This window comes from Oncorhynchus clarkii, chromosome 9, assembly GCF_045791955.1.
Source record: "Oncorhynchus clarkii lewisi isolate Uvic-CL-2024 chromosome 9, UVic_Ocla_1.0, whole genome shotgun sequence".
NCBI classification, from domain to species: Eukaryota; Metazoa; Chordata; class Actinopteri; order Salmoniformes; family Salmonidae; genus Oncorhynchus; species Oncorhynchus clarkii.
This window is the reverse complement of record NC_092155.1, coordinates 16,224,613-16,244,306: the sequence shown is the minus strand read 5'-3', so window position 1 is coordinate 16,244,306 and position 19,694 is coordinate 16,224,613. Positions and strand designations below refer to the sequence as shown.

The window sequence follows — 19,694 nt, the reverse complement described above, 5'->3', positions numbered from 1 at the left end:
TTAGATAGAAGAGGTCAGGGTCATACAGAAGAGGTTTTGTGGAAAGATTTGGTCTGGATAAAAGGCATTTCATAAAGGCATTTCTTAAACCTTCAAATTCAATATGGACCTTTCTGATTGTTGGTTTGTGTTTGTCTGTGTTTACATCAGCTCTGTTATTGACATATCTCTCTCTCTCTCCCTCCAGGAAAGGAGGCGAGCCCAGCAGAGCCAGCCAAGCTGAAGATCCTCTCCACTGGATTCTAACGTTGTCATTTCAGCGAGGACTTAAGACTTACCCCCACCCTGCCGTAGATATACGCACACACACACTGATGGACTGGGACCCCAACCTTTACCCCCTAACCCCCTCTCACACCCCTCACCATCAGACCAATCCCAGCACGCACTGCTCATGGGAGCAAAATCCAGGAAGTATCGGGATGTCGTTGGCGTTGCCCTGGGAGACCAGGAATTGATGCAGGACTGATGCCCCTGCCCCCTGACACCCAAGGGGCTGCCCCCAGCATGGAGTTAGGGTGAACTCTGACCTCGGCGGAGCAGGAAAGAGTCCTGGGATGAGAGGATGGACAGATGAAGGGGGGAAATGGAGAGAAGCAGTGATGAAACAGTTGTGTGAAGAAGCAAAGAGAGTACAAGAAGTGAGAGGAATCTAAATTGCGTAATGTCAAGGATAAAATGTTGAATGGAATGAATAAGGTTGGCTACATTGGAAGGAGAAGTTAGTATACTTTGAAAAGAACACTGGGTTTAAGGGAGAGAGTTGAGAAGTGACTGATGTTTTGACAAAATAACGACTGGACAACTGAAGGAACCCGGCACTTTACCCACAATGCATCCTCTGTCATGTATCCATACGCCAAAGCTGATTGGATTGGTGAGGGATAGGACACTGGACAGATCACCGGCTCCATTGGGAGTCAAAGCTGCACCTAGTTTGAGCCAAGATGGTAGTTCTTTACCGCTGGTTGCTTTACAGTATGCCTGCCATGGAGGCTGATCGAAGGACTGTGTCTATATAGCTATATATTCAGGTTTATTGCACTGGGCCAAGAGGAAGGAAGGAGGGAGTAAAGAGATCACAACATGCACAGTCCTCATTCATCCATAAAATCATTCATGTTATGTGATACATATGTTTGATAATCACACAGGAGAGAAACGCCATGAAGGAAGAGGGGTGTTGTTGTTAAGGGATAACCAAGATGGCGGTCGGTCAGTCATTCTGACGTATGCAGCAAGTCCTGCATGTATGTACAGCTGCTAAGCTACAGGATGGGTTGTCTGTAGCGACAACATCTTCCTGGTGACCTCAGTAACGCGTCGTGGTAACACTACTACCGCACTGTTCTCTACTGAATGGCTGTTGTCTCGTCTACAGCGCTACTCCTAGACATACATGACCACTACGAAAAAGGATACATGTTCAATGAATGCACAGATGTCTATCATGTCGTCATCATTTCCTAAAGAACGCTCTACTGTATTGTGTGTGTAATACTGTGAATCCCCTCTATACTACTATACCATGACTAGTGTTTGCTGTACTGCCACAAAAAAACATGAAGGGATGTTCCTTCATACAGAGTAGCATAGGTCTGAACTGAAAGACACCTTTTGCACAGACGACTTGTATTCATTGGGAGAGGAAGTCTGTTAACCCTCTAAGTGTGTGGTCAGCGTACGATATGTCTGTGTGACACTACAGTGTGTGTGTGGTCAGCGTACGATGTCTGTGTGACACTACAGTGTGTGTGTGGTCAGCGTACGATATGTCTGTGTGACACTACAGTGTGTGTGGGGTCAGCGTACGATATGTCTGTGTGACACTACATTGTGTGTGTGGTCAGCGTACGATATGTCTGTGTGACACTACAGTGTGTGTGTGGTCAGCGTACGATATGTCTGTGTGACACTACAGTGTGTGTGTGGTCAGCGTACGATATGTCTGTGTGACACTACAGTGTGTGTGTGTGGTCAGCGTACGATATGTCTGTGTGACACTACAGTGTGTGTGTGGTCAGCGTACGATATGTCTGTGTGACACTACAGTGTGTGTTGTCAGCGTATGATATGTCTGTGACACTACAGTGTGTGTGTGTGGTCAGCGTACGATATATCTGTGTGACACGACAGTGTGTGTGTGGTCAGCATACGATATGTCTGTGTGACACTACAGTGTGTGTGTGAAGGGATGTTCCTTCATACAGAGTGGCATAGGTCTGAACTGAAAGACACCTTTTGCACAGACGACTTGTATTCATTGGGAGAGGAAGTCTGTTAACCCTCTAAGTGTGTGGTCAGCGTACGATATGTCTGTGTGACACTACAGTGTGTGTGTGGTCAGCGTACGATGTCTGTGTGACACTACAGTGTGTGTGTGGTCAGCGTACGATATGTCTGTGTGACACTACAGTGTGTGTGTGGTCAGCGTACGATATGTCTGTGTGACACTACAGTGTGTGTGTGTGGTCAGCGTACGATATGTCTGTGTGACACTACAGTGTGTGTGGGGTCAGCGTACGATATGTCTGTGTGACACTACATTGTGTGTGTGGTCAGTGTACGATATGTCTGTGTGACACTACAGTGTGTGGTCAGCGTACGATATGTCTGTGACACTACAGTGTGTGTGTGTGGTCAGCGTACGATATATCTGTGTGACACGACAGTGTGTGTGTGGTCAACGTACGATATGTCTGTGTGACACTACAGTGCGTGTGTGTGTGTGTGGTCAGCGTACGATATGTCTGTGTGACACTACAGTGTGTGTGTGTGGTCAGCGTACGATATGTCTGTGTGACACTACAGTGTGTGTGTGTGTGTGTGTGTGGTCAGCGTACGATATGTCTGTGTGACACTACAGTGTGTGTGTGTGGTCAGCGTACGATATGTCTGTGACACTACAGTGTGTGTGTGTGGTCAGCGTACGATATGTCTGTGTGACACTACAGTGTGTGTGTGTGTGTGGTCAGCGTACGATATGTCTGTGTGACACTACATTGTGTGTGTGGTCAGTGTACGATATGTCTGTGTGACACTACAGTGTGTGTTGTCAGCGTATGATATGTCTGTGACACTACAGTGTGTGGTCAGCGTACGATATGTCTGTGACACTACAGTGTGTTTGTGTGGTCAGCGTACGATATATCTGTGTGACACGACAGTGTGTGTGTGGTCAGCGTACGATATGTCTGTGTGACACTACAGTGCGTGTGTGTGTGTGTGGTCAGCGTACGATATGTCTGTGTGACACTACAGTGTGTGTGTGTGGTCAGCGTACGATATGTCTGTGTGACACTACAGTGTGTGTGTGTGTGTGTGTGGTCAGCGTACGATATGTCTGTGTGACACTACAGTGTGTGTGTGTGGTCAGCGTACGATATCTCTGTGACACTACAGTGTGTGTGTGTGGTCAGCGTACGATATGTCTGTGTGACACTACAGTGTGTGTGTGTGGTCAGCGTACGATATCTCTGTGACACTACAGTGTGTGTGTGTGGTCAGCGTACGATATGTCTGTGTGACACTACAGTGTGTGTGTGTGTGGTCAGCGTACGATATGTCTGTGTGACACTACAGTGTGTGTTGGGGCTCCAGAGGGGATTTTTCGTTTACCTTGGCATAGTGGACGATTCCAGACTCTTACTTTCATTCTGTCTCTTAGCTCGACATTCGTTTACCCACTCTTTTGAGTAAGTTATTTTTCTTCTGGTCTTTTGTCTGTGTTTTTCCTACATTTCTGTCTAGAGTTCTCTAACCATCTCTCTCACATAGAGGTTAGAACTGATGGTTCCTCCCTTTGTCAAACCGCTGCACAACAAACTAGGGCATGCATACACATGTCTTTAATGATCATTTTCTCTTATAATCTCGTTCACTTATGTAATATAGAAATCACAATCTTGTATTTTTCCTGGAAAGCCTTTGTCCTTTCTTTTGATTTTATTTTTGTAGATACGACGACGACAAAAAGTGTACATTATTTTCTCTCACGTTTGAATAAATGGTGAGGTTGTTAGCTGCGAAGAAGGAAAATTAAGTCTTGTTGCAGGTTCATGTGTATTGTGACATTAAAAAGAACTTTGAAAAAAGGATTGAGTCCTAACTCGCCCACCTTCGTTGATATGAGAAAGAAACTAACTCTACCATGAACATTTACAGATACTGAATCAAATGAAGCCACCAGTAAGCATATTTATTCACACATTATACATCCACTATTGAGTACAGAAATATCAGGCCAATTTCTCTCAAGGGCCCGACAAATGTATTGTATTTTAGGGCCTCCGTATCATTGAAGTTGACCACTTTGAGGAGAGCTGTGGAGGTGACAGTGAGCAGCCTCAATTGGTTTGACCTGGGAAAACTTACCCCGAATGGCCTACTGTATTCGCCTTATAGGAAAGGAGCCAAGGGCTTAAGTCAAGTAAGCCAAGTATTGATGTTGAGGGCCAGGAAATATTATATTCAGTAGGGGAAATCCAAACGGACCTTTGTCCACTAACATGATGGGTGAATCTCAATTGTATTTCCTTGACTGCTCACGTCCTCTCTCCTGCTTCCTTCTCAAAATGCATTGGAGGAGAAGGTACCTAATATATACAAAATCATGTGGACACTCCTTCAAATGAGTGGATTTGGCTATTACAGCCACTCCCATTGCTGACAGGTGTATAAAATCGAGCACACGGCCATGCAATCTCCATAGACAAACATTGGCAGTAGAATGGCCTTACTGAAGAGCTCAGTGACTTTCAACGCAACACCGTCATAGGATGCCACCTTTCTAACAAGTCAGTTCATCACATTTCTGACCTGCTAGAGCTGCCCTGGTCAACTGTAAGTGCTGTTACTGTGAAGTAGCAACCTCTAGGAGCAAACAGCAAAGTGGTATACTGGGGCTGCAACAAGCTCACAGAACGGGACCGCTGAAGCGAATAGTGAGTAAAAATAATCTGTCCTCATTTGCAACACTCACTACCGAGTTCCAAACTGCCTCTGGAAGCAACGTCAGCACAGTAACTGTTTGTTGGGAGCTTCATGAAATGTGTTTCCTTGGCCGAGCAGCCGCACCGCACACAAGCCTAAGATCAACATGCACAATGCAAAGCATTGGCTGGAGGGGTGTAACTCTCACTGTCATTGGACTCCGGAACAGTGGAAAAGCGTTCTCTGGAGTGATGAATCACACTTCACCATCTGGCAGTCTGACGGACAAATCTGGGTTTGGCGGATGCCAGGAGAACGCTACCTGCCCAAATGCTTAGTGCCAACTGTAAAGTTTGGTGGAGGAAGAATAATGGTTCGGGGTAGGCCTCTTATTTCCAGCGAAGGGAAATCTTAACACTATAGCAGAGAATGACATTCTAGACTTTGGGGCAACAGTTTGGGGAATGCTTTTTCCTGTTTCAGCATGACAATGCCCCTGTGCACAAAGCGAGGTCCATAAAGAAATGGTTTGTCGAGACCGGTGTAGAAGAACTTGACTGGCCAGCACAAAGGCCTGACCTCAACACCATCGAACACCTTTGGAATAAATTGGAAAGCAGACTGCGATCCAGGCCTAATCACCCAACATCATCAGTGCCCAACCTCACTAATGCTCTTGTGGCTGAATGGAAGCAAGTCCCCACAGCAATGTTCCAGCATCTAGTGGAAATCCTTCCCAGAAGAGTGGAGGTTATTATAGCAGCAAGGGGGGACTCCATATTAATGCCCATGATTTTGGAATGAGATGTTCGATGAGCAGGTGTCCACATACTTTTGGTCATGTGGTGTATGAGGGGAGGAACCACAGACTTTTTCCAATTGAAATGTTTTTATATATTTTTTTAACCTTTTATTTAACAAGGCAAGTCAATTAAGAATACATTCTTATTTATGATGATGGCCTACCCCAGCCAAACCCTGACGACGCTGGGCCAATTGTCCTAGGGGACTCCCAATCACAGCCGGATGTGACTCAGCCTGGATTCAAACCAGGGACTGTAGTGACGCCTCTCGCACTGAGATGCAGTGGTCGGGAGCAGTGGTCTAAGGTCACATGCGTTTTGAAAAGGAGGTGAGGAGAGCGAAAAACAATTGAGATTCACACGATGGAGTTGGAAGAGGATATATTTGGATATATTATATCTTTATGGGGACTTGTGCATGCATGGGTGGTAGGTTTCTGAGTAGGTCTAATGCACTTTCCAGTCGAGCAGACAATGCATGTCAGAGTAAAGTGTGTTTAAACATGTGTTTTATAATGCGGCACAGGTGTTGTTGCACTACAACTGACGCATGAGAAATCGCATTCAATGCACTGCTGCACGTGCGTTGAGCCCTATCTATATGTCTTTCCAAATTCATATTCGGTTACATTCAAGAGCTCGGACATGTAATTAATAAATAAGTGTAGGGTTTTGGGTCATAGGCCTAATTCTGGAGCACAGAATACGTGGAATAGGCCTACATCTGTTAGGTTTGCTAAATTGAGGAGCATCCACGGGTCAGAGGCAGCTTTAAATGAAACGGACAGTTTGGGGAGGATTAGGTCTAAGCGTCTGTAGTAAAACTCATTGGACAAACTGCAGTCCGGTGATTGTCTTCATAGAGGTGAAATGGGAGCAAGGATTATGCCGTGCACTCGGCTCGTCTACCAGCGAAAGTGAAGGTGAGAATTAACAGAACCAGGAGGAGGAGAGAGAGAGAGAGCTAGAGAGGGGCGGTGGAGGAGTAAGGAGGCGGAGCGTCGTAGTTGAGGACTCCAGTGAGTGGAGGGAGGCCGGCCATTGATTTTACCAACCGTAAAAAAAAGCAAAGAGCAAGAGGGGTTTGAATGAATGAAAAACTAATCGAATCCTAGTTATCCAGAAAGACAGAGGGTAACCGTTTCCATACTAGGACACAGAAACCAAAATAAAAACTGTGGCTGAAGGGACCTTGTAGCGGATTTTCGCCCTTTGGATAGGGGAGCGAGCGTTTGTCCCATACCCGGCGGCATTGTTTTGCCATTAAACGGAACCACAGAACAAAAGCGCAATATATTTTGACTTCGCATAACTGCGAAATGGAATTGATATAATTTACCTGATATAACATACACTTGGATTTTCTTTATGAATTGTATTATGCGATTATTAATGTAACACAAAAGCTTTGCGTATCATGTGGAGCGTTTAACTGTCTTGAGCACCCCTCTCGGTGATGAATGTCCGTATTCACACACGCAGCGGGGCTCCCAGCGAAGAACAGATGCAGAAACCGAGAATGGGATGCGTCTCATGTCTTTTGTATAGCCTGGATGATTTTCAGTTGAGAAAATGATATCGTATTTGAAGAGCGATTAAGTTACAAACCCTTCGTCCCTGGAAGGTGCTGTTGGGAAGGAAACTGAATGTGGATATGTGTACATCCCAGCCGACTGATTTGAATCACTGTTTGGGATTTTCTTTGTGTCGAGATTTTTTGTCTACAATTCCCTTTTTACCAATTTGGGTAGCACATTTGAAAATAAAGGTAAGCTTTCTGAACTGCTCGGAGTGTTTAGATTTTTTTGTTAAAATTCATTAAAACATTATCTTTCTCCTGCCAGGTTTGTCCCTCTGCCTCTAAAGCACTCAGAGACCGTTAATATTTCAATTCAAGTCCTTGAATTGCTGGCTGGTTGTTTATGATTAATGAAGTGGCATTGATGGAAAGGACAATTGGCCTATTTATTTGCATATTTAATTATAACTTCATCCGTCGACATTGTTTTACAGGTAATGCGCCAATCTTGCTTGATTTGCGGTTCTGTCAGAAAGTAACGTCAGATTTGAATCTCATGAGTTTGAATAACATGTCTCCAGGCAACAACATTAAGTGCTCCACCCAAATTGCACTTTTACGTACGTGTGCCAAATATGCGCACATGTATACAACTGGTTTAGAGTAGTTTGTTGATGAATGCAGCATGCTGTGGTTTTCCAACCAGACTCAATGTAGCCTAGTCCCCTAAAATCTGTATCGACAACCCACATCTCCGTGCTGCTGCATGGGCGTGAGACTTGATACATTATTTCAAGACGAGGTTTGACATGTCGCCTCGTATTAACCTTTACTGAGAAACGTAATATTTTGGGTAAACACCAATAATAGGTTTACAGTAAAATAGGTTATTCTCACCCTTTCGTAATTCCTGCGTGTCTGAGTTGCATGCGGCTCATTGTGTCAACCAGAGGAATGAGCCGGTGCGTAATGGATAGGCCCCATGAAGCCTGTGGGTCGATTAATTTAGTTATTCTGTGCTGAGGCGGCGCCACCCCCCAGATCCCGACTACCTCACCGAGGCTTTCATCTAGGCCTGTGGAAGGGATGGGAGCCGCAGGCATTCAGACACAGCAGTGCCACCTGGGACTGTAGAACTTTTAAAGCCTATTACACACACACAAAAAGCTGGTTTGTTTGGTTGACCTAACTGCTGGGTTGCAGGTGTTGGGTCACTTAGTTCGGTTGTTTTCTTTAAAAAAAACTGCTAGGTTATTGAGATATGATCAGAAGATTGGAGGCCTAATTTAGTAGGGGCGTGGCTTTCAGATAATTATTTTTAGCCACCCATGAGACTAAATGTCATTCCTGTTCATCTGTTCTGTTGTATAGTTATCAAATGCTAAGGTTGAACATTTACATTTTGAATGATCCTTACAGAAGTGTATGAATTCCCTAAAAGCCTATTGTTGGGATACAATAAGGTGGTGTACCATAATGTGTAAAATAATAATTAAGTCTGCATTTGCACTATGTAAACTTAACATGATGAACAGGAATGACATTTACTCTCACGGGTGACCATAAGAGCTAGCTGAAAGACGCAGCCTTAATAAGTCACGCCTCCTGAACAGAACCTAAAGGTTATATTAAAAAAGACCCAGCTGCTAGGTCAACCCAGCGTGAGAGTAAAAATACCCAACTGAAGGTCAAATGAACCCATGTTTGGGTAATCCCAATGCAACCCAGCTGGCTGGGTCAAAATAACATGTTCTGTCTACTATTTAACCAGTGCTGGGTTACCAAATAACCTACATTTGGTTGTTTTTAGCCCATAAAACAATCTTGAAGTGTTTTGAAGTCACAGGCTGTTAAGCTTTCAGATGGAACACTCAGAGCATTTGTGTGTTGTCTAAATCAGGAACCTACAGTCAAATGGTTGCAGAGAGCTGGAACACACACACACACACACACACACACACACAACCTACAACACACAATATTCCACGCTCACTAGTCCCACAAACTGGTGGTTGGGTTCTAGACTTGTGTTGTTGCATTAATACGGCAGCTATTAGTGGTTAGAGCGTTGGACTAGTAACCGAAAGGTTGCAAGATCGAATCCCCGAGCTGACAAGGTAAAAATCTGTCGTTCTGCCCCTGAACAAGGCAGTTAACCCACTGTTCCTAGGCCCTCATTGAAAATAAGAATTTGTTCTTAACTGACTTCCCTAGTTAAATAAAGGTCAAATGAAGGTGTTTGGTGTTAAATGGGTCAGAGGAAATGGAGAATAATAGTGCATGTAATGTCCTCAATAGGCTACAACACACACCCATCACAATAATACCTTGCTGCTTGGGAAGCAATGCCAGCTGCTCTAAACAGTTCAGAGGGTGAACTCTGATTGAACTCAGTAATGGTGCTCCAGGCATCCTCAAGTTATAATAACCTTTACGGCTGACATTACTATTAACTTACACCCTCTGTTAGCAATGTTAATATCCCAATGTATAACTTCCTAGCATCCTTCTGTTTCTGAAGCTGTCTGTTGTGATTAGTTTGATTAGACCTATGGTTCCTGCTAGGTTCGTGTAGCTCAGTTCTTCTCAAAACAACCCTATTCCCCTGGGAGTGATACATGGCCACGTCTGTTTTTAGATGTGGGTTGCTGTCGCTTATAAGCGTTTCATTCTTCTTCAGCGATTTCATTCAATGGTTAAAATGCCTGGGCACACAGTTTATTTTTCTGGGTAGGTGGTTCTGCAAAAGGCCTCACATTGTTCTTGTTGCTCTTCAAATGGTTTGGTCGTAACTCACATCATGCCTCTTAGGCCTCTACAAACCCTGTGTCGAATTCTAGCTAATGTCATTGGCATTTGTATGAATAGTGTGTGTGTGTGTTTTTAACCAGGGAGCTCATGTCTTACTCTCACATGAAACCTATTATGTGGTCCCATAAACAGTTGAGTGAATTGGAGTGAGAATGACAGAAATAGAGTGCAGAGGTGGTTATTCACTACACATTATCACATTAGTAATCAGTGCCTCTCTGACAAGAGAGAGACATACTGGTCCAGCTAAAATGGCATTGGACATTGGTCTTTGCAACACATTCTAGCGGAATCGAAATGGGAAAAAAGTGTTTCTGATCGAGTTCTTTTAGACGAAGAGGCAAGGGAGAGAGAGGGTGGGTAGTTGATAGTCAGGTCACCATGGCAACAAGCCCCCATCCCCTCACCCATTGTCTCTCATTCATCCCCATAGTAATAGCCAAGCTCTGTTGCCCCGGAGACCACAGGGGATGGTAGGGGAATGCAGTGTCTGTGTGTGTTTCTAGTGTGTGTGTGTGTGTGTGTGTGTGTGTGTAGTGCATGCACAAACAGGAATATGAAAGGCAGTAACAAGCTCCTGTCAGCTTGGTGAAACTAATTTGTTGCTGTTAAATGGTGTGTATTTTCCATCTGAACTAACGTATGAGGGGTAATATTGGGCTTGTACCACAGGGGGATACCATAGAGGTAAAACCTCTGAAGTCCTTCCACAACTTCATCGTGAGGCTTCTTCAGCTGCTTCGAGAAAGGACTTCATTTTAACCCAACTCTTATTCTAACCCAGCTCCCAATGATGGAACATCCTTCCTTCCATGTGTGTCTTGTGACACAGGCTGTGAAATAATCCTAATTTATCGGACGAAAGCAAGCTGACAACTCACTGAGTTGTTTCATGACACTCTCCCAGACAGACATTGTTGTGTGGAATCCTATTTAAAGAGCGCTATATCAACGTTACATCCCTTTGGCGTCTGGTGTTTTCCACGACCTTCCCTTCAGTCCTGTTGTGACAGCCTGCCTATCTGATAGGACTACTAACATGGTAATAAAATACATTACATGGTAATAAAATGTTCAAATTATGTCACCCAAGTCATAGACTGTTTCTCTGCTACCGCACAGCAAGCGGTACCGGAACGCCAAGTCTAGGACCAAAAGGCTCCTTAACAGCTTCTACCCCCAAGCCAAAAGACTGCTGAACAATTAATCATGATTACATTGACCCCCAATTTGTTTTGTACACTGCTGCTACTCGCTGTTTATTATCTATGCATAGTCACTCCACCCCTACCTACATGAACAAATGACCTCTAACCTGTACACCCGCACACTGACTCAGTACCGGTACCCCCTGTATATAGCCTCGTTATTGTGTTACTTTTTATATATTTTTTTACTTTTAGTTTATTTGGCAAATCTTTTCTTAACTCTTCTAGAACTGCGCTGTTGGTAAAGGGCGTGTAAGTAATCATTTCCCGGTGAGGTCTACACTTGTTTTATTCGTCGCATGTGACAAATAAAGTGTGATTTGATTAATAAACAGTTTTATATCTCTTCCTCTTTTTCTCCCACCACTTCGCTCTCTTCCTCCTTCTCTCTCCCTTTGCTCTTCCTCTCCCTCCTGCCGTCAGGTCTGTCCTCCCCCTCTCCTCCGGCCTCCAAGATAGATTCCCTCAGGAGTAAGGTTGAGCTCCTCCGCCTGCCTCTGGCCCTCTCCTCCAAGTCCATCAGCCACCGCAAGAGTCAGCTGGGCGGAGCCGGGGAGTGCGGCACGGGGGGAGGAGGGACCCACAGGGGCAAACCCCGCCCACCGGCCTCCGACATGGACAACGAGTCGCAGTATTCAGGCTACTCCTATAAGTCCTCGCACTCCCGCAGCTCCAGGAAGCACAGGTGGGTAACACATACATGATATATACACTGAGTGTACCAAACATTAAGAACACCTGCACTTTCCATGATATAGACTATCCAGGTGAAATCAATGATCCCTTATTGATGTCCCTGGTTTAATCCACTTCATCTACACTTATTGAAGGGGAGGAGGCGGGTTAAATAAGGAGTTTTAAGCCTTGAGATAATTGAGACATGGATTGTGTATGTGTGCCATTCAGAGGGTGAGACAAAAGATTGACGTGCTTTTGAACAGGTAGGTGCCAGGTTTGTGTCAAAACTGCAACGCTGCTGGGTTTTTTACAGCTCAACAGTGTCCCGTGGTGAAAATGGTTCACCACCCAAAGGACATCCACCCAACTTGACACAACTGTGGGAAGCATTGGAGTCAACATGGGCCAGCATCCCTGTGGAACGCTTTCAACACCTTGTAGAGTCCATGCCCTGACGAATTGAGGCTGTTCTGAGGGAAAAGAGAGGGTGCAACTCAATATTAGGAATGTTTTGTACACTCAGTGTATAATTATACAGAACACACACACACACTCAGTCTCTTGTAAATGCACTTTAACTTGCGTGTGACCACATATCCTACGTTATAGAAGCTTTGAGTGTGTGTGATATTTTAGACGATGGGGTTTGGTTAACCTCTAGGAAGTAGGACCTGTTTTAGGGTTAACCCTTTGTCTCTGTGTGTGATCTTCAGGGATAGGCGGGACAGGCACCGCTCCAAAAGTAGAGACGGCAGTAGTCGTGGAGACAAGTCAGTCACCATCCAGGCCCCCGGAGAGCCTCTACTGGACACAGAGTCCACCCGTGGAGATGACAGGGTCAGAGTTCAGTCCTTTCCTACAATACATTTCCCATCACTACCCTGACCAATCTATCTGTCTGTATTCTGTCATCCTCCACCTTTACTTGACTTTCTCTCTGTCTTTCTCTAATCTGTCTCCTTCTCATTATCCTCTTGTCTCATTTGTTCAGGTAATATTTCCTCTCCCTATGACCTCCAAACATATGCTCAAATAATCTCTCTCTCTCTTTCTCTCTCTCTCTACCTCTCTCTACTCCAGGACGATAACTGGGGTGAGACCACCACTGTGCAGACTGGCACGTCAGAACACAGCGTCTCTAACGAGGACTTGACCCGCGTCTCCAAGGAGCTCGAGGAGTCCTCCCCGTTGGAATGCCGTCGTTTCCTGGGCCCTGCGTTGGGCGCCGTCCTGGGCCTCTTCGCCCTGGTCACTCCCCTGGCCTTCCTGGCTCTGCCCCAGCTGCTGTGGCGTGAGTCCCTGGAGCCCTGCGGCACGCCCTGCGAGGGCCTCTACGTCTCACTGGCCTTCAAACTCCTGGTCCTCCTCATCTCCACCTGGGCTCTGTTCCTGCGCCCGTCGGGCGCCACCCTGCCCCGCCTCTACGTCTTCCGCTGCCTGCTGCTGGCGCTCGTCTTCCTCTTCGTAGCGTCCTACTGGCTGTTCTACGGCGTGCGCGTGCTGGAGCCCCGGGAGAGGGACTACAGGGGTATCGTGGGGTACGCGGCGTCGCTGGTGGACGCCCTGCTCTTCATCCAGTACCTGGCCTTAGTGCTGCTGGAGGTCAGACACCTGCAGCCTGCCTTCTGCCTCAAGATGGTGCGCACCACAGACGGGGCTAGTCGCTTCTACAACGTGGGACACCTCAGGTGTGTGTGTTTGTGACGTTTCATAAATGTTGTTTGTGCATGTGTAGTTTTTCATAAAGCATGGAATGTGAGTTTGTTGATGTGTGTGTTTTAGTGTGTTAGTGTGGGTTTCCTGTATCTGCAGGTGCTATTTTTTGGGGTGTTAATTTGCATGTTTCATACCATAATCTCAGCTTTGGTGTTAGTTTCAGAGACCGTTAGCATCATTCAGTCAGCTGAACTGAAACCTGCATTACCTCATCAGCCTGTTTGTTGGGGCTATTTGCATATGTGTGTCATTTGTATGGTGAGTGTTTAGGTTGCATCAAGCTATTTGGAAAGCACTCATGAGTATGGTGCAATGGGAGAGGTTGTGTTTGCTCCACTAGTTATCTGCTTCCCACCCTAGTGGGTTTAGAGGGGCGCTGAAGCTGACAGGTGATCGATAATAGCTGCAGTACCACATCTGTCCTGTAGTCTGTGCTACAGGTGCCACTATTGAAGGTTAAACGTTTGTCTGATGTTTGAATACGTTGCAGATGGGATAATTACAATGATGCTACTGATGATAATGGTGGTAATGTTAATGATGTTGATCTTAGTGTTGATGATGATTAGAACGTATTCCACTTGGGTCTCCCGTGTGGCGCAGCGGTCTAAGGCACTGCATCTCAGTGCTATAGGCGTCACTACAGACACCCTGGTTTGAATCCAGGCCGTATCACAGCCGGCCGTGATTGGGAGTCCCGTAGGGTGGCGCACAGTTGTCCCGGTTTGGCCGGTGTAGGTCAAATGAATAAGAATGTGTTATTAACTGACTTACCTAGTTAAATGAATAAAACACATTTTGAAATAGTAATGGCAGGTCATTAAAGGTTCCTGTGTGTCTCTCGCTCCAGTATTCAGAGAGCAGCAGTGTGGGTGCTGGACCAGTACTACAGTGATTTCCCAGTCTACAACCCTGCTCTCCTCAACCTGCCCAAGTCCATCCTCTCTAAGAAGACTTCTGGCTTCAAAGTCTACACTCTGGGAGAAGGTAAGACTCGACACTATCCTTCCTTCTCTCCTCGTCTCCTCCTCTCATCCCTTTTTTCCCTCAGTCACTTTTCACCCCTGTCTTTATTGTCTTCCAATAGTGACGCCATTTCTTTGCTCAATGAATAGCACATTTTTTAAAATGTTGATTGCTTTTTTCTTGATCGTGATTTATCCTCCAGAGAACAGCACCAATAACTCGACAGGTCAGTCCAGAGCGATGATCGCTGCGGCGGCCCGAAGGAGAGACAACTCCCACAACGAGTATTACTACGAGGAGGCAGAGATGGAGCGCAGAGTCCGCAAGCGCAAGGCCAGGTGAGGAGAGGAGAGACACTGAGCTTGTCAGACAGGGGTGGCAGTACTTAAAACTTGCCATTTATGCTTAAAAAGGCTGCCATTGGTGCCCCCAAGACAAGGCATACAGGAAGTGTATGCCAGTCTAAAACGTCACATCCATAACACATGCCCTACCTCCTCCCAGGCTGGTGGTGGCGGTAGAGGAGGCTTTCACGCACATCAAGCGTCTCCAGGACGACGAGCCGGCCGCCTCGTCCCCCAAACACCCCCGTGAGGTGATGGACCCCCGGGAGGCGGCTCAGGCCATCTTCGCCCCCATGGCCCGGGCCATGCAGAAGTATCTGAGGACCACGCGCCAGCAGCCCTATCACAGCATGGAGAGCATTATCAACCACCTGCAGTTCTGTATCACGCACAACATGACCCCCATGGTGAGCCACTACACCCTTAACCTGACCACTACTCCCTTAACATGACCCCCAAGGTGAGCCCCTAAACCCTTAATATAGCCCCTACACCCTTAATATAGCCCCTACACCCTTCATATAGCCCCTACACCCTTCATATAACCCCTACACACTTACAACATGGCCCCTTAGATTCATACACTCTTGATGTGATCTCTATACCCTTGACATGACCACTAAAAATAACAGCCATACATGACCTAATATTCAACTTGAGGTATTCATGACCATAACGGGATTAGAATACGCATGAATCACTCGATGAATCATATCTAGCCTACTTAACATTCCCCTGAGAGAAAGTGAACCCATGGCTGTTGCCCCACTTTCGATATGACAAGATGTGGCACCCTGTCAGACTGTCTTATCTCATTCTCTCTGTGTGTTTCTTTCAGGCCTTTCTAGAGCGCTACCTCTCCCCAGGCCCTACCATGCAGTACCAACGGGAGAATGGTAGGGGTCGCCAGTGGACCCTGGTGAGCGAGGAGCCGGTGACGTCCGCCCTGCGCCCGGGTCTGGTTTTCTCCCTGCGGCGACTCGACTTCTCCCTGGTCGTCACTGTGGCGCCCCTCCCATTCCTCCACCTGGGGGAGGAGTTTATCGACCCCAAGAGCCACAAGTTCGTCATGAGGCTGCAGTCAGAGACCTCTGTGTAGAAATGGAGAGAAGACAAGAAATTAAAGGATAGAGGTGGGAGAGGAGATGATACGAGTGAGGAAAAGAGACTGTTTCAAATTTGCTCAAAGCCCAACTCTCAGCGTTGACCTCTGCGAGAGAGGGAGAGAAGACACAAAGGTGAAGAAAGAAAGAAGGAGAGAATGAAGAGAGGTAGAGAGAATATGAGATGGGGAAAGGAACAGAGAGAGTGACACATTTTCAATTTTACTCAGAGCCCAACTCTCTGGGTCCTCTCTTACTGTTTTTAACTGACCAATCAGACACCAATCATCCAATCAGACACTTCACCTAGACCTGAGTGTGTTGACACCATGTAAGCTTGATACTGTTACCAAGACTGTGCAGAGTCCTAGGGAGTTATTACACTTACACAGACCTTAATACAGCTCATAGCTCTGTTTATAACGATGTAATAACCACCTTATGTGATTTAAAGCCACCCCAAACCCTTTACGATGATGATGATGACTGTTCAACGCAACTCAATTGCTGTGTTTTCTCAAAATCCCCAGATTTTGGTTAGAAAAACTCATAGTAGACTTTCTTGGTTCTACATTCCACAGCATATATACGCACCCTATTCCCTATATAGTGCGCTACATTTGTACCCTATTTTCTATGGGCCCTGGTCAAAAGTAGTGCACTATATAGGGAATGGAGGGTTATTTCAGACGCATCCTAGATGTAGCACTGTCTAGACAGCTATCTCTTTTCACACAAAGCAGTGGAAATGTATGTGGCGTCTGCCACCAAGGGCTGGAGGGGAGACCACTGTGGTCGTCCTGTTTAATTAACTGTGTGTGTGTGTTACTTTGTTACAGTCATTGGGACCAGTATGTTTGTCATTCCTTGGCAATAACTGCACTAAATTCACAACCAGCCTATTGAAGTTGACATTACTATGTTACTCAGGGGCGCAACTTTCACTGAGGACGGGGGAACATGCCCCCCCCCCCCCATACACACACACATTCTGAAATTGCATTTTGTGCTCCCCAGTTTTATCATAGGAATGTGATACAAAACGAGGAAACGGTGTGCTTTAGGACCATGCGGACACCTCCGAGTGGTTGAATAGGCTGTTTGGAGTGTTTATCAGACCAAAAATTAACATAATAATAATAATTAGGTCCCCCCCACTTCTAATACCTAATTTGCGCCCCTGATGTTACTAACCAATAAGCTGATGGGCTGTTAAGCAGTATAGGCTCAACGAACAGATACATGTGAATAGGAACACTTACATGTATGAAAAATAACTAGAAAAGTCAAGTTTCAAGTAAAAACTGTAGTTGCAAATCAGCTACTACATCAACCAATCAGGTGATTGAAATATCACTGAATAGACCAATAAACGGACTGTTATTTTCATTGGACTAAATCTGCTTACTGTGGGTTCTTCAAGAGACAGCTGACGAATGTTTAGGTGAAACACTAACCGGCTTTAAACATTTTTTTTATAAGAAATACAATGTTTTTGTGACGTTAATGGATAATATTATGTTGGACTTTTTATCTGTATTCCAGTGTTGGTTTTATAATGAAGGAGGAGGAACAGATACAAGAAAACAGAACCACTTGTCATGAGACATTAATTAGTTTCTTTGTGCCAAATCCCACTCAACTCCAGATACAGGGGCGCGTCCCAATAACATCTATTTTCTCCTGAAGTGTGCAATTTTGTACTTCTTCCCACAAGTCTAAAAGCATTGGATTGGTAAAGGCATGGGCTAGAGGGAGTTTCATATACCATCACATCAGGGAAGGGACGTGAACAAGTCAAGTGACATCTTTGAGGAAGGAGCGATACTTGGGACACAGCCATAGTGTACCACATGACTACTGTTCTGAACATGTGACCAAAACACAGAAGTACAAAATAATAAAAACACTGTTGTCACAGGAGGTTGGTGGCTCCTTATTTGGGAGGACGGGCTCATAGTAATGACTGGAATGGAATAGTATCGAACTCCTCAAACACATGGTTTCCGTATTTGATACCTTTCCATTCTCTCCATTACAGTTATTATGAGCCGTCCTCCCCTCAGCAGCCTCTTGTATTGAGTGCGTGGTGTGACTAAGGTGTGACTAAGATGTGAGTAATATGGAAACATTGTGCTTGATGATTTGTTTCGATTCACAGGCTGAGGTGAATACCCGTAACAGTCCTAATAGGTCCTGCACACACAATGGTTCTTGTCCTTTTTGGCGGCTAACAGCTACAGTAGTCTGTTGTGTATAAATGGTTTGATCCCTTTTTTTACATGTGTACGGTATGTTTATTAGACCTTCATTTCATTATGAACCCTGATGCATGTAGTTACATGACGTTTTGTAAAGTTACATTTTTTGCTGCATTTTCTTTTGTTTCATTTCATGTCGAAGTGAAGTCCCTAACCTTGTTTTTTAAGACCAATGTGATGTAAAGACATTTGAAGTTGAAAAAAATGTTTTAATATTGGATCATTTTAGGACAAAATTGTTACAGCCTTTTTAATAAATGATCTCTTCATATGATGCTATGTGGTGTTGTTTAAAGACCCCTAACCCCTCCCCCCTCTCTCTGTCTCTCTCTTTCTCTGCCTGTTTCTCTCTGTCTGACTGTCTTTCTCTCTCCCTCTCGCTCTTTCGCGCTCTATCACAATGTATTTTATATTCTTAGTGAGAGCAGAGTTGACCTCAACATTGTTTGGAACAGGAGGGAAGTTTCACGTCAGCAGAGAGACCCTACAGACCACATTGTCATGGAAGCTCTGCGTGGGGGTGTGTGGGGGCATGATTAATTTGCTGTTTAAATGTCAGTCAGTTCTGTGGAAAAAGGGGTGGAAACGAGAAGTGTTACGCCGGTCATGCAGAAGATACTTACTTCCTCTACTCAAACACTTCTCAATTCTGCTAATATTAATACATAAATGGTCTTCAATAGTGTATCAACTGCTCCACTGGGCCGTCATCACCTCTCTGTGAACATTTTCAGTGGTGTAAAGTACTTAAGTAAAAGTATTTTTAAATACCACTTACAGTAAGTCGTTTTTGGGGGTATCTGTATTTTTTCCTTCCTTGATACTCAACCAAAATACTTTTAGACTTTAATTCAAGTAGTATTTTACTGGGTGACTTTTACTTGAGCCATTTTCAATCAAGGTATCTTTACTGTTACTCAAGTAGGACAATTGTGTACTTTTTCCTCCACTGAACATTTTGCAGGTGCAAGTTTAACAGAAAATGACTGTGGTTAACTACTGTGAAAGGGGGGGGGGGGGGGGGGGGGGGGGGGGGGGGGGGGGGGGGGGGGGTGGGAGAGGGACGTTTCTGTTATACGCCTGATAGGCTTATAACACGTGCCCTAGAATAGTTCTCAAATGAGCCTCTTTTTGTTTCTGCTAGCCTCGTATTGGGATGATATTGATAATTATTTTCATAGTTCGAGTTCATGCTAAGGAATAATTTATTCACAAAGAACTGTGTGCGCTACTTTTTTTGGCTTGCACACAATTCCCCATAATGACAAAGTCATGTTTTTAGATGTTTTGGCAAATGTATAAAACATTAAATACATAAGTATCTAATTTACATACAGTAAGTATTCACACCCC

The 19,694-nt window shown here is 45.2% G+C and overlaps 2 protein-coding genes across 6 annotated transcripts in view; both read left to right on the top strand.

The window, feature by feature from the left end:
• Positions 1 to 4,094, top strand: part of LOC139415977 (rho guanine nucleotide exchange factor 11-like) — a 32,924-nt gene extending 28,830 nt beyond the window's left edge. For all 4 annotated transcript variants that reach the window (XM_071164187.1, XM_071164184.1, XM_071164185.1 and 1 more), the window contains one exon: positions 188 to 4,094. In XM_071164187.1, the coding sequence (XP_071020288.1) occupies positions 188 to 246 (59 nt within the window). In that variant the 3' untranslated portion in view covers positions 247 to 4,094. The remainder of the gene's footprint in view (positions 1 to 187) is intronic.
• Positions 4,095 to 6,606: 2,512 nt separating this feature from the next.
• Positions 6,607 to 18,610, top strand: LOC139415975 (vang-like protein 2). Of its 2 annotated transcripts, none has more exons than XM_071164182.1 (8): positions 6,607 to 6,658; positions 11,697 to 11,958; positions 12,665 to 12,788; positions 13,032 to 13,639; positions 14,518 to 14,654; positions 14,836 to 14,971; positions 15,138 to 15,384; positions 15,816 to 18,610. In XM_071164182.1, the coding sequence occupies exons 2-8, from the start codon at positions 11,888 to 11,890 to the stop codon at positions 16,074 to 16,076; spliced, it is 1,584 nt and encodes a 527-aa protein (XP_071020283.1). In that variant the 5' UTR covers positions 6,607 to 6,658; positions 11,697 to 11,887; the 3' UTR covers positions 16,077 to 18,610. The 2 variants fall into 2 exon arrangements, with proteins under 2 accessions (XP_071020283.1, XP_071020282.1); XM_071164181.1 differs by lacking the exon at positions 6,607 to 6,658 and adding an exon at positions 6,743 to 7,503.
• The last annotated feature ends 1,084 nt before the right edge of the window (positions 18,611 to 19,694 follow it).

What these genes read in the sequence shown, in the direction of transcription:
- LOC139415975 (XM_071164182.1), top strand. Translation starts at nt 11,888, where the DNA reads ATGGACAACGAGTCGCAGTATTCAGGCTACTCCTATAAGTCCTCGCAC. An exon ending in CCACCCGTGGAGATGACAGG is followed by an intron (nt 12,789 to 13,031) that starts GTCAGAGTTCAG and finishes TCTCTACTCCAG; the next exon opens with GACGATAACTGGGGTGAGAC. An exon ending in TACAACGTGGGACACCTCAG is followed by an intron (nt 13,640 to 14,517) that starts GTGTGTGTGTTT and finishes CTCTCGCTCCAG; the next exon opens with TATTCAGAGAGCAGCAGTGT.